We start from the raw sequence: 15,404 nt of genomic DNA, 5'->3' as shown, positions 1-15,404 counted from the left end.
GCAACACGTAAAAAGACAGTATAAGTCATTATAATCCATAATTATGTCCCCACTGGATGCAACAAATGTCTCGTTTATAATGGGTTTTAATGTTTTTGTCTCTTCGCTCTGGCCGAACAAGGCATCACAATATGGTAGGGGCGTAACATTTCCGTCACACGCTTGAGGTATTCGGCAAATCACAACGCACTGGATAGCTGGCCAATCAGAGCACACTTCGCTTTTCAGACCGATGAGCTTTGTAAAAATCGACGCGTTTCAGAAAGGCGGGGCATAGAGGAGAAAGAATAATGTACAGTATGTGGAAAATAATGTGTTTTTTTAACCGTAAACTGCATAAACACATTCCATTACACCAAATACACAAAATAATGTTATTTTTAGCAGCATAACATGACCCCTTTAATAAATACTTGGTTACTATCTTTAGATAACAAAACCCAGGACCACTGCTTGGTACAATAGAAAATAACTGATTATATCGTATCAAGAACTTAACACATAATTATAGCCTTGCAGTTCATTCCGAATTTAATGACAGTGTTTATCCCTGTTGATAACTTATCTGTCTGTCCAAAATAAGTCCACAGAGGCTGTTGCCAGTACCACAAAATCCTGAAACATTCCTGCGACATCTGTAAAGGCAGCCCTCCGGGCATCTGTGAGAACGCAATGTTGAATGGGCACACACTTATTTTAAGATGTGTAATTTGTGCTATTATCTGGCAAATTACATTGGGTAAAGCAGAATTTCACCCAGCATGCATCTGCTTGTAACAGTAACAAGTTAAGGTCATGTCTATAGTAAATCTCTGAAAATATCCTATGGAGGGAAATCAAATTGGAGTGGGTCAGTGGCATTATCCAATAAGTGAATTTGTTGATTTAAAAAAAAAAAAATGTAGGTACCTGTGCAATGGTTAGCCATTGAAGTTTATTACTTATTTTTAAGGATGTCAGTCATAATTTTCAATCAAAATAATTGCATCTTAAGTAGATTGATTAATCAATTTAATTGAAATTAACAACTTAGTTTTACAATGCCCTTTTTATATGTTGCATGTTCTCAGTCCAGTAATGACAGTAAATTATGCTTAATTTGCATAATTATGCAGTCAAAAAAATAAAAATAAAATAAAAATAAAAAAGCAGTGTAGAAACAATTTTCACTAAATTTCAATTACAAAGAAATGGAAAGTAACTCACTGAACTAAACATGAAATTATTAAGTCGAAAAACTGAAACACTATTTATCTAACTTAAAAAAAAAAAATAAAATCATGTATGACAGTGCATGTTGGGTAAAGCAGAATTTCACCCAGCATGCATCTGCTTGTAACAGTAACAAGTTAAGGTCATGTCTATAGTAAATCTCTGAAAATATCCTATGGAGGGAAATCAAATTGGAGTGGGTCAGTGGCATTATCCAATAAGTGAATTCGTTGATTAAAAAAAATAAAAAATGTAGGTACCTGTTCAATGGTTAGCCATTGAAGTTTATTACTTATTTTTAAGGATGTCAGTCAAAATTTTCAATCAAAAGAATTGCGTCTTAAGTAGATTGATTAATCAATTTAATTGAAATTAACAAAGTTTTACAATGCCCTTTTTATATGTTGCATGTTCTTAGTCCAGTAATGACAGTAAATTATGCTTAATTTGCATAATTATGCAGTCAAAAAAATAAAAATAAAATAAAAATAAAAAAGCAGTGTAGAAACAATTTTCACAAAATTTCAATTACAAAGAAATGGAAAGTAACTCACTGAACTAAACATGAAATTATTAAGTCGAAAAACTGAAACACTATTTATCTAACTTAAAAAAAAAAAATAAAATCATGTATGACAGTGCATGCATACTCAATTTTTTCACTGATACCTTTTATTTTTCTTCAGCGTTTTGCACCATAAGATTTAATATCTCGAGATATGTGTGCTTTGTTCCATTCTGCTGTGTTTTTAAAGCATGCAGATATCCTCTGCAAACAGTTTTTTACTATGTGGCCTGCTTTTATGAGAGTAGTTTGGTGAAGCACATTGCAAGTAGTAGCAACTGGGTCTAAACCGACTAGAGACAAGCAAAAATGTGGCAAAATTTGTACGGAAAAAAAAACATTAACGGTAGGGTAGGCGATTTCGGAAAGGCTAGCAATAGCAAGCTAGCTTTGAAACCAAGATCCCCACCCTCCCTGCATAATCACTGTGCAAAGCAAATGCAACGCTGTCAGATTACCTCATGTCTCATTCACTGGTGAGAAAACATTACAGTACAAAGCGCATAATATTACAATAATAATGCTTTCATTCTTGCTGGAACGTGCTGATGACGTATCATGTCTGCACAAACACGTTGGGCAGAAGTATGCAAATACATATTTTGACAGGCAGACAGGACAGCCTATCGTAAACTCCGGACCGAACATCTCAAGTCTCAAGTCTGCTTTATTGTCAATTCTTCCACATGTACAGCACATACACACAGAGAATTGAAATTGCTTTACTCTCAGACCCTTGGTGCATACAGATAACACTAACAGTAGAACATAAATACAGATAGATTATTTAGATTATTTTGAAAACATTTTGATTGGACAAATATTTTATGGTCCTATGCCTTCCACAGACAATATAAATAAATTTAGACCACTTAACTTAGTGATTGCTATAGGGATGTGAAGAGATTTTCAACCAGCATAACAAAAATGTTTGTGAACCAAATCACCTACCCTGCCTTTAATACAAAGTTCTGTCATGAAACTCTAGATGGTGCAGGCCGATAGGTTCTAACTCAATCTGATACAATCACATCATTATTCACATGGTGCAGCTGATTTGCTGGTGTCAGCTGGTTTCTTTTCACACCAGCAGCCAATGAGCTTGCTGCTCAACATTCAAACACTCGGCTAGTGCTTGCTGTAGCAGTTGCAGCACACTTTAGAACCCCTCCACCTTCCCCAGCTCCACCTGTATATGGGGTAATTTCATGTATGTTATGTATGAGGTTGTTTCATATGCTATATATGCAGCAGCAATATTTCTTACATGCTCACAGCAGCGTATCTGTGGATGTATTAGCAGTTGCAAGTCTCGATACTTTCTCTGCCGCAGTAGCAGCAGTGTAGCAGATCTGTTCCACCAAGGCCAAACACATTAACATTGCCATGTATATTACCATGATGAACTCTGAGAGTTGTCATGACAGAATTTCATTATGATTAACTCTACTCTAGTTTAATTTCCAAATTCAAATGGCCAAAATGTGTTGAGAGTCGGTACCATCTCCAATTCAGAATTGTTATTCTGCTTACTAAAGCAGTCAGGGGAGATGGTTGAGGCTCAAACTTGATTTCAAACAGGGGAAGACATCTTGTGTTGTTGATTCAGCCAGGTCGATTTATTTCAAGGACTGAGACACTGAAAGGGACAGAGCTATTTGGCTCTTCTGTGACAGGAAATGAGAATATGGAGCATGTGCGTTTCATTACTTGAAAAGCAGCCCATATGCTGACCTGAAACAAGGTAAAGCACACTAGAAAAGAAAGTGAAATTTGGAGAAAGAGTAAATTAGACATAGAATGATAAAGCAGGAGACAGAAGAGCGCTCTCCTTCACACACACGCATCTCAATGACCTTACCAGGATGGTGGTGATGACCAGAGAGCGGTTGGAAAGCGAGTCAGTGATGTTCATGCCGTTCTGCCTGGGGACCTCGGTGATGTTCAGCCCCCCAGATGCACTCCACTTCCCCACCTAGAAAAGATGAAATTCATGTAGTCAGAGCATGTTTTACTTACCTGTGTGACCCATCCACATCGCAATAGCCCATCTGACTGCATTAGCAGCACTGTGCTGAGCTCATCCAGAAGCATTAGTTGATTGGCTCTTCTGTTTTTATGAAAATAGGTCTGTACTCGGGCTCATGAGTACCTAGGCCCTTGCATACACTCTGAATACATTAACATAGAGGAAGGACAATTCCACCAAAGGAGATTGCTTTTCAATTCAATTTTGCAAAAACAAAATGTTGAACAAAGGAAAAGGCAGAACTGGATGAATTACAATCTGATAGCATTGTAATGGTGTTTTGTATTGATATATTGATTGATTGTGATTAAATAATCCTATTCCAGTTTAATATGTAGCATAAACTATAAACGAGTCATTTGTTAGTTCATTTTTAAAATTGATAAACAAATAAACAAACAAACATCTGTTTGCACTGTAAAAATTTATGAATTATAGTGAATAGGTCGCCGCACATACTTGTGTTCTGGTATGAATTGCATGTCGACAAGTTTTGCAATGATGTGTGAATTCAGTCTTGCATGGCTAGAAGCTAATAACCAAATGTTTGAGGCTATGTTCATTTGCGTTCTTGCAAAAAGTGTTTTTGGCCTTTCAGTTTTAACCATCCTTATTCCTTTGTGTATATTCTTCTAAAATATAAATACGTTTATACTAAACCAGTATGGAAAGACAAAAGGTGTTTAAGTTTCTTACAATGCTGAGTTGTTGTACTTAAAAGAACTAGCTGTTCATCCTTTGACAATAATAATAGACAAAATATCTAAGATTTCCAGGTATGCTGTCCTGTGTGTATTTAATAATACATTTGACGTCTTTAAATATTATTTCTTCTTTTTTATTCTTTGTATCTTTAGCAATTTAATTTGGAATATTGTGAGAGTCATTTGAAACAAACAAACAAACAAACAAACAAACAAACAAACAAACAAACAAACAAACAAACAAACAAACAAACAAACAAACAAACAAACAAACAAACAAACAAACAAACAAACAAACAAACAAACAAACAAACAAACAAACAAACAAACAAAACAAACACACACACGCACACACTATATCTGTATATAGTATATCCAAAGTGTCATTTTCATGTAGCCGTATTATGCTGATATTGTGTAATATTGTGAAACAAACAAACAAGGGAATAAATAAACAAATAAATAAATAAATAAATTATTTTCAATTTGAATACATTGTCAAACATAATTTATTCCTGTGATGGTAAAGCTGAATTTTCAGCATCACTACTTCAGTCTTTGGTGTGATATGATCCTTCAGAAATCATTCTAAAATAACAACATTTATAAATGTATAAAAAATGTATATAAAAAAAATAAATAATTATTTTGTAACATTGTGAATGTCTTTGCTGTCACTTTTGATCTATTTAATGTGTCCCTGCTGAATACATTTGTTTCATTTTTGTATTTTTAAATAACAACAACAACAATAACAACAACAATAATAATAATACTATGATGATGATGATGATGACTGGAGTAATGATGCTGAAAATTCAGTGTTGCATCACAGGAATAAATAATATTTTAAATATATTAAAATAGAAAACATTTTAAACTGTAATAATATTTCTGAATATTATTGTTTTACTGTATTTATGATCAAATAAATGCAGCCTTGGTAAGCATAAGGGGCTTCTGTCAAAAAATGTCTATACAATCTTAATTATTCCAATTTTTGACCAGTTGTGTATATTAAATTGGTTGTACCTTAACCAAGCAATTCAAATATATCATAACACTACGCTCAAGATGAGATATTGCTGAGTATTATCTTGCAAGCTAATTTGTTTAACTCTGCAGTGGGACCAATCCAGTTGATTATCAATCAATTAGTCTATTTCAGCTGGAGTGTTCTATCTGCCTCAAGGGATATTAGAAAAAAAACACGCTTACAATTAATTAAGGTACAAACACAGAGCAAACATATGCACAGTAAAATGCAGACAGCAGAGGAGTTGAAATAGCTGTACTGTGAATATTCCCTCTAATATCAGCGAATCTGGGCAAATTAAGCTAGTTTGCACAAACAATCCCCTGCAGCGAGAAAAAAAGAAGTCCTGCATATTGTTCAGTCACTCCTCAACAAATCATTACTGCAAATGGCCTCATAGCTGTCTGTATCCATCTCTGTCTGAGGATGTGTGGCGCTGCCCCCTCCTGCGACACCACAACTGCTCTCATATTCATAAAGCCACAAGAGCGGCAAATCTCAGTCACGCAGGTGCAAAAATCACCCGATAACACCGCTCACATGATGCAGAGCCTAACATATGCATATGGCTTGACACATGTATTAGTTATAGATTGTGCAAATTCAAGGTGATGCACGTTTCAGATGATATGCTACGCCACTTTATATAATGATGTTCCATTATTGCAAATTGACTGCAATTAACTCAATTCATTAAAAGTGATTATCAGGCGAAGGCACAATTATTTATTAACATTCTCAAAATGAACAGATTTTTCAACCTGCTTATTCCAATCTAAGATGCAGACTAATATCCATTTTTTTCTGAATATCTACTTCTAGAAAAGTTAAATATGTGGTCTACTAAGAGAAATATGTGCATGTTACTGGGAATTACATTAGATGTCCCTACATAATTATGGGTTTTATCATGTTGTGTGTGTGTGCTACTGAATTCGAGCTGGTGATATTTTCAGTTGGTTTTTAGTGCAACTTTCATGATTGAGGTTGCCAGATGTACTTAAATCCCCAAATCAGTGTTGTTGTTGTTGTTTCTCCCTTAAATCGATACATTTTCTGCCCTGTGGTTTACTTAAACTTCTCAACCTGGCATAAGCTCTCTCTACATTATGGAAAAATATGTGATGTGCTGAAAATACAGGCAAACATGTAAGCTGGAGTTTAGCTATATTTACTGAGATATTCTGCTCAAATAAAAATGTAACACAGCAAGTCTGTTTTCTTTCACGCAGTTTCAGTTATTTATCCTGAAAATGTTTCATTTTAATTTGGCAATTGCATTGTCATACATTGGTAACAAACCTTCACATGCTTTCATGGTTGCGGTTGCCAGATGTCAAGTGTTTAAATCTCCCTATATATATATATATATATATATATATATATATATATTAGGGCTTCACGATAAATCTATATATATATATATATATATATATATATTTATTTATTTATTTATTTTTGAGCACAAGAACCATGCTTGACCATTATTGTGCAGCTCTGTGGTGCAGTTTAGTACATTGATGGCTTCTCTAACAGTGTTTGCGTAATTCGAATTTTGTTTCTACAGTATGACAGTCAAACTTCTAAATGAAAATCCAACAACTAAAAAATTAGATGAATGCAGTTATATTTACATACTTCATGACTGCACAAAAGCATGCTATGTGTAACTTCAGCCGGTCATTAACGGAGGCTTGTAATTAACAGTACTTTGTACACTAATCCAATTTGCTTTATGATCCACTTACTTATGCTTATGTTTAAACACCTCATTTACTTCCTTGTTAGGAGGTAATTAAACGTAAGCAACAGCAATGGTGACCAAATGAGACAACGTACAAGAGGTTTCAGTATGCTAGACTGTGAGATCAGAAGGTTATTTGAGGGGAGAAACAATCCTTTGCAATGACACATTTTGGCAGCATGAATGTTTCTGGCTTAATCGACTATGCAAAACAAAAGTGAGTTGTTTAACAGGCAAGCAGTAGCGGAAGAAAGCCGATTTTGATAATTGTATCCCTCCTACTATGCAACAAAGCACGGAGACATAGCAAAAGCATTATTATCCTATATGTGCTTTGTTTGTGAGTTATGTTGTGACTGATATGAGACAGTTGTTATGTGTTTGTGTGGTGGCTTACCTTTTGAAGGCCATCCTCCTTAAGACTCACAATGTCAAGATCAAAGTCGGTGCGCAGACCTGTAGTTCTGTTAAAGCACAGCCGTCCCGTCAGGCCATCCCAATGAGACTTGAAAGAACAGACAGAGATGTTTGATAATTTAAAGACACCAGGGTTGTGCAATATTCAGAATTTAATTGAGAATGCTATTTCAATCCCAATTAAATCCCCCAATTTGAATTTAATTTACATCAACAAAGGAGGCATAACTGGAGTACAATGTACAAAAAAAAAAAAGAAGTTATTTTTTAGTAATTTGTTTGAGGGGCTACAATAGTACCGTAGTACCATAGCTACCATAATGCAGCTTAAAAAAAAACACCTTAAATTGAGCTAAATCATGCATGTTACGTTATATAATTTATGGCACATTTTCAGAAAATACTGAAATGCCACCTACAATTAGAATTGAATTTGCTTTCATTATATGTACTACATTAACATATTAATTTAATGCATGCTCTATTCAACCCCAAAGTCTTCAAAATGAGCCAAAATAAAGTACTTATCTAGAATTGACAGTACAGGGGAAAATACAATTTCCTGATACTCTTGTTTATTATCATCAAACTTAAATAGTTAACATTTTGTCAATCTTGTCAATATTTATTCTATGAATAATCACAAATATATAATTGCTATTTTGTGATGTTGTGCATGTTAAATGTTTTGACAGCATTACAGAAATATATCAAACCAGTTGAGGAAATTGTATTCTATATATTAGGGAAAAATAGGAAACATTAGATGATGTATGTTGTAATTGTTTATGTTTCGTTGGACTAATTAAATTAATTTGTTGTGTGACTGTTGAATTGCAGTTCAGTACATGTTATTTTAGTATCACTGATACACTATTATAGTTGTTATTATTATTTTGTATTTATTATTTTTTATTTATTTTCCATTTTCATTGTAATTTCAGTTTTAGTAATTATGTTGTGTTTATCATTTTTATTAGTTCAATACGTCTACATAGTTTTTACTATTTTTGAGTTATTTTAGCACAGTGAGTTAAACTAAATAAAAAAAAAAAGGGAAATGTTGCAATGGCAACCAGCGGAAATAAAATAAGCTTTAATTCCAATTCCAATTCAACAGTCTGCAGTGTGTGTCCAAATCCATTCAAATTCATGAATTGAAATAGAGTCAGTTCTTCAATTCTCGTCCAATGGTACACATAATTGTGCTTTCCATACACGCACCCTCTAATACACATCCTCATAAGCACACACACACCCAGCTTCTATTTCCTTTTTAATTACATTTTACATCCCAGCGCCTCAGACACATCTTCCCCCAAGACCTCCGTCCTAATTAACGATCATCTCACTTGCAACAATCTCTAGAGAAACCAAAAAAAAATACATTGCAACTCCTCCTCTCCATTCCTCCCTCGTCCCCTAAGCATAGAGCTCCTCCCCCAAACAACACACACTGATCTCCAGCTCTCTCCATAACCTCTTCCAAATGAAACACCTCCGTTCTTGTTCAGGAGCGAGGACATTTCACAAGAACGCGTGTTCTCTGCTATGCCAAAGAGAGACAATGCTCTCCACGCCAACTCCACGGCCCTCATTTTGCTCTTCTCTCATACACGCCGCTCCACAGAGCTGTGTTCAACAACTCTAATCTGCCTATTATGAGTCCCAATCAAAGTCTCTCTTGTGAGCTGAAATAAGAGCTGATTATGACGAGCACATTTGCGTGCGAAGCACACGGTGATGAGAAAGTGGGACACTGTGAGTTTAGTAGTGCAGGGCCAGAACAGTACGAATGCAAACTTTCTGCAAACAACTTATCTACTGCACTTAAATGAGGCAATTAAAATGGATGGTGAATGGTGATCGTTTATCAGGTAAGATTCACCATTAAAACCAAAGATCGCCGCTGAATAATGATGCGGTATTTATCAGTAGTAAAAGTATTTACTAATGACTAATTGGTAAATGTATTTGGACATTTAGGTCAAAATTAAAATTATAGGAATGTCACTGATAACAAAACATCAGAACGAGTGTTATTTATTTCACAGAAAGATACCACAGGTACCACACATATATAGTGTACTGTTTAAAGACAATAAAAAAAAGTATCTGGAAACATAAAAATTTAGCAATGGCATTGCCTTACATACATTTACAATATTTACAGACTCAGGGACGCCTGGCCAGGGACCCTAAATATAAAAAAGTAGTGTTTTTTTTAATTATTATTATTACCATCATTGACCAGTCTTTTTTTCTGTTTAGCTGATATTTGACAGCATGTGGCACTTTTATTTTGACAGCACTGAGAAAATTGCACACTGACAGGAGAGTTGTGCTATCACTAAAAATTTTGTGATTGACAAACTTTAAACTTTGATTTCGAACTATGCTGGGCTACAGTTTGCTGCTACGGCGCATTCATGTCATATTCACTGTGTGCTATGTGTGAAATTTGCGCTACCTGAAAAAAAATTAAAATAAATATGTATTACTATAGCCTACTATAAAAAGTACAGAATCAAATTGCCATCTTTAATTCCATTTTTAATTGTATAATTTAGTAAATATGATATACAATAAATATAAATTTAATTTCAGCAACTGTTATGCATGCTTTGTATGTCTTTAAATTGTGTGATATCATACCGAACTTTAAAAGTGTGCTTGTGCTAACTTTCTTTAAAATGAACATTTAAATATTGAAAATCCTTAAATATTCATTCAAATAGTCAGTTGAAAATTTTGCAATCATCGCTAAAGTGTGCAGATACTTTTTGGGGGTCACCGTATACAATGAATGCGGTTTAAATCAAAAATAAAAAGAGAACCACTTGGAATGAGCTTAAACAGGCATCAATGACAAGTGAGCAGCAGAGAAGCTGATACTCTGTAATTTAAACAATATCTTATATATATTATCTTGTCTCTGGAGAGCAGAAGTGTTTGTGACAGCAGTGCCATGAGCGTTTGTCATTACCTCTTTAATGAAACTCATGAAGCGTCCTCCGAACCTCCAGGGTTTGTGGCGATGACACTGCAATGAGTTGACAGTCATCTGCGGCGCATGCTGGTAAGAAACCGACACGATGTGGACTGCGTCATATGTCAGAGCAGCATCTGTCTGGAATAAATAGGTGGGGTGATATGTTAGCTGAAAGGATCTGACAAGTGGGAGGAGTGCAAGACCTGACCAGTTGACAACCTTGTCAAACAGCAAACTGGGCCACTGCTCAGGACCATTAGCACAGTTGAATCAAAATGTAAGCAGAAGAGAACTCTTCAACCTTTGATTCAAGTCTGATGCTAGGAGACAGTGTGAATGAGTAAATGGTTTGTTGTTCTTGAAGGAGGAGGAAGGGGGAAGGGTTCAAGAAATAGGCAACATTTTCATGTCGTTGTTGTGTGCCCAATTTCCCATGGTTCATACTTATCGTTTCAATAGTGCATAAGGGTGTGCTAATATAATAAGCTGCTAACAAGCAAGTGCTTCATTTGCAAATTAGAAAAATTGCATTCAGTGTTATGAACAAGGCTTTTTTCTTTTTTTTAGTAATGCATTGTTGTTCTTTAACTGACCAATGCTACAAGTATAAATGTCTAATAATAAAAAAAGTATAAGTGTAGAAAAAATAATTGATTGAAGTCACTGATTGATTACACATGGGTGTGACATTGCATTGCTCCAAACTGCGACTAAATGGTCGTACCTTTTTCGTACTGTTTTGTTGGCATTTCGTTAGCTCCAAAGTTGCCCAACTCTCTTTGATTTTGCGCTGCTATTTTTGATGAGAAACATCAAACGGCAAATGCTTCAAAAGTGGAAATGAAACAGTGGTACTCATTTGAACTCAGAGCAGGTATGTTTATTTGCGGACTGATCTCGATCATGCGATCCAGTGAGAGGCACTTGAATTCAGCACAGAATGATCTTGTTACAAAACCCAGATGTCTTGGTGATTTAAAGCTAGATGAAACAGTACTAATGTTGAAAACAAGAAAAAAACTTTGTGGCATGCATGATCTAGTCCAGGGGTGGCGAACGTCGGTCCTGGAGAGCCGCAGTCCTGCAGAGTTCAGCTCCAACCCTAATAAAAACTCACCTGCCTGTAGCTTCCTAGTAACCCTTCAGGCCTTGATTAGCTTGGTCAGGCGTGTTTGATTAAAGTTGAAGCAAAACTCTGCAGGGCTGCGGCTCTCCAGGACCGACGTTCGCCACCCCGATCTAGTTAGAAGGCTTTTCAATCAACAAATTACCAACATTTGTCACAGATTTATTGTAGTAACACTAACTGTAACCATGGCATTTTTGGCAGAAATGTGGTATAGAATGTGGTTACAGAATATGGTCCAGAATATTTAAAATTTCCCTATACAAATTGCACGTACACATAAGGTTTTTAACCTCCTTACAGATGTTACAGTTGTTAAGTAAATTTACATCTTAATCCCAACTCAAACTCTGTGCTTTACTGTCCATGAGACAAATAATGTACTATATTATTAGTTTCTGTACCCTCCGCCAGTTCTAGCTAATCACGTGTCAGTGCTACCATTTTGTAGAATTTGGTGGCACCTGTATCTCTCATATGTTAGTTTGGAGTACTGACTTTGATGGACAAATATAAGGGAATCTATCTGCAGGGTCCATCAAGCAAGTACAGCACAAGAGAAGGAGATGTTAGTCCTCCAACTATTTCAGCATCTGTAACCACTGTGACTAGAGCTAATCTCTTTCTACAATCTCTGCATGACCAAGTCATACTTCTGAGCCAAATCCAACCACAAGTTCCCATTGAGACACACTCAATCAACAGCAAAGAGGCAACAGCTAAACATGAAGATTGTCAGACACCGCTTCCTTAAGTCTGTTCTCCCTCAATTTTCATAACACTGTTTTCCAGTAATGCTGAACACCCTCAACATGTAAGATTCAGAAAAAAACTAATAACTTATTAAATAGCGTAAGGATGCCCTACATCAGAATGTGTTTCAAGAAGAACTATGAAAATGTACCTATAAGATGCCTTACACACACCTCCAAAAGTAATAAAATGAACTCGGTTCTCAAATAAATGAATTACTCCAACTAAGATACTAATTGAGCCATTGGCTATTTATTGGCATTTACCGCTCTGCTGTTATACTGTATGATAAAAATATGTGCATTTCATAAGAGTCTTAAAGGGGTGCTGTCCTGCAGAGTTTAGCTTCATACCTAATCAAACACACCTCATAAATCAAACCGACATTTTCAGGATTACAAACATTTTACAGACAAGTTTATTTGATTAGGGATTAAACTAAACTCTGCAGAATGAGGTGACCCTCTTAGACCGGACTTATCCATCCCTGCTTTCAAGTGTTGGCAAACTATCTGCAAAGAATATCTTCAAAAAAGTTCACAATGTATTCCCCTACATGACAGGCTAAAAAGTTATGGGCAAGATATAGCATCACCAACTCCAGGAGAAATGCTGGGAGCAGCATAAAACCTTGTACCCCACAAATCTGACCAAGGTTTTTGATCCCCCAAGCTCAGCTCATCAAATAACTTTAACATCTACCTTACTTTCAGCAAGGATGTGTCTGGTCTCCAACCTTCTTCAGTCAGTTTATTTCTCAGCTCTTAAAACATTCCCTCTAACATATACCGGGGTAGTCCAATCTTGCTCTTGGAAGGTCACTGTCCTGCAGAGTTTAGCTCCTACCCCAATTAAAAACACACCTGAATCAGGTAATCAAGGTCTTCAGAATTACTAAAAAAAAATGTTTTGGTCACACAAGCAAGAACCAAAATACTCAATATAGACAAAAAACATGTTATTTTTCCAGCTCTGCTATTGTCACCAGCCATAAAGCAACGGGACTGATTATTTCTGCAAAGACTTCGGACAATGCATAAAAAGCAAGAAAATAACTGGTACACCATCCACTTGCCCGAACTCTAACACATCCTACTGTAACAATCTTCTGGAGAGATGAGGGCTTGTTCAGGCAATGTGAGCTACTCTAGATCGAGCATGTCCGCAGGAAGATGTGTTCACTGAGATGTCCTTTATATCGACCTTGCCATAGGCTTCTTGTAACCAGGCAAAAAGTTGTTGTGATTTGATAGCTGTGGGTAATAAGAGAGTGTTGGGAACACTAGACCAGATGAAAAAGTACATTCAGTCAATAGCTGGACTGACTAAACTGAGTGGTTGCAATGAAATGTATTCAAACATTCAACACACAGATGGATGTGGTAGGAACTATATGCCTCACATCAGTCTTGTTAGCTGTTCCAAATCCAATATTACCATATAAGATGCATATGCCAGGGTTTTCAACCTTACACAAAAGACAAAGTGCACCTTGATATTTATAAAAAAAAAAGTAAATTTAAATGAAATGGTAGCTCTGAAAGCATTTGTGTGTGTCTGTGTAATAACAGTACTCCTCTACATTAAAATAATCAGAAACTCTACAGAACGGCGTAGGAGTATTTGAACTACTGTGAAACAGATTAATAGATAATCACAGAAGCCATACAGTTGAAACCAGTCTTTATGATATTATGGTATTCAATAATGGCAGCGTATAAGGCATAACATTTGGGATTATTAAATCTGAACTGCTGAGTCTAAAGGATTATATTACATAGCAAATAAATGTAGATACTGTATTTGAGTACCACATTTTTTCTCCTGACCATGTTATTATTATTATTACATAGACCAAATCCATCTGAAACTGTTCACAGTCTTGGAATATATTAAGAAAAAGATAGCTCTTTAAAGGTTATATATATAACCCTTAAAGGTTATTTTTTTTAAGAGTATGGATTAGCTGAATAAGTATGGCTATGGATTAAATTGGATACAAGTGGAACCTATTCAAAGCAGTATTCTTTTTTGTGATATTGAAATTGGTAACAAAAATTATGAAATTTCAGTGCATCAAGAATTTTGATATGGGATAAAAATCCTATTTAAAGCTTATATATATATATATATATATATATATACTGTATATATATCATTACGAAAATAGCACATTGTTCATTTTATTATGTCTTACATGAGGAGGTCTTAGCAAAATTATGTCACATAAATCCAACATTTATGGTATTCAATAATGGCAGCGTATAAGGCATAACATTTGGGATTATTAAATCTGAACTGCTGAGTCTAAAGGATTATATTACATAGCAAATAAATGTAGATACTGTATTTGAGTACCACATTTTTTCTCCTGACCATGTTATTATTATTATTACATAGACCAAATCCATCTGAAACTGTTCACAGTCTTGGAATATATCAAGAAAAAGATAGCTCTTTAAAGGTTATATATATAACCCTTAAAGTTTATTTTTTTTAAGAGTATGGATTAGCTGAATAAGTATGGCTATGGATTAGATTGGATACAAGTGGAACCTATTCAAAGCTTTTGTGCCATTGTTTAATGTGTTTTACTCACCCCCTTGTCATCCAAGATGTTCATGTCTTTCTTTCTTCAGTCATAAAGAAATTATGTTTTTTGAGGAAAACATTTCAGGATTTCTCTCCCTATTGTCAGACTTGTGCTCCCTGTGACCCAGTTTCTCCCTCACGTTGATTGTTCATTGATGTCAGGTGTGTCTCGTTATCCTGTGTATTTAGCCCCAGTCTGTGCTTGTCGGGTCTAGTTGTTGGATTAAGTGTGTT

At 35.3% G+C, this 15,404-nt stretch overlaps 1 protein-coding gene across 1 annotated transcript in view; it reads right to left on the bottom strand.

Moving 5' to 3' along the window:
• LOC107660312 (glutamate receptor ionotropic, kainate 3-like) overlaps positions 1-15,404 on the bottom strand; it is a 148,162-nt gene that overhangs the window by 38,066 nt on the left and 94,692 nt on the right. Inside the window, exons 8-10 of the mRNA XM_016449590.1 lie at positions 10,694-10,837; positions 7,688-7,795; positions 3,639-3,752 (exon numbers count right to left, since the gene is read on the bottom strand). Of these exons, the coding sequence (XP_016305076.1) occupies positions 3,639-3,752; positions 7,688-7,795; positions 10,694-10,837 (366 nt within the window). The remainder of the gene's footprint in view (positions 1-3,638; positions 3,753-7,687; positions 7,796-10,693; positions 10,838-15,404) is intronic.

Source organism: Sinocyclocheilus anshuiensis, unplaced genomic scaffold (genome assembly GCF_001515605.1).
Source record: "Sinocyclocheilus anshuiensis isolate Anshui unplaced genomic scaffold, SAMN03320099.WGS_v1.1 scaffold1469, whole genome shotgun sequence".
NCBI classification, from domain to species: domain Eukaryota; kingdom Metazoa; phylum Chordata; class Actinopteri; order Cypriniformes; family Cyprinidae; genus Sinocyclocheilus; species Sinocyclocheilus anshuiensis.
The sequence above is the reverse complement of the archived record's forward strand: the minus strand, read 5'-3'. Positions and strand labels throughout refer to the sequence as shown.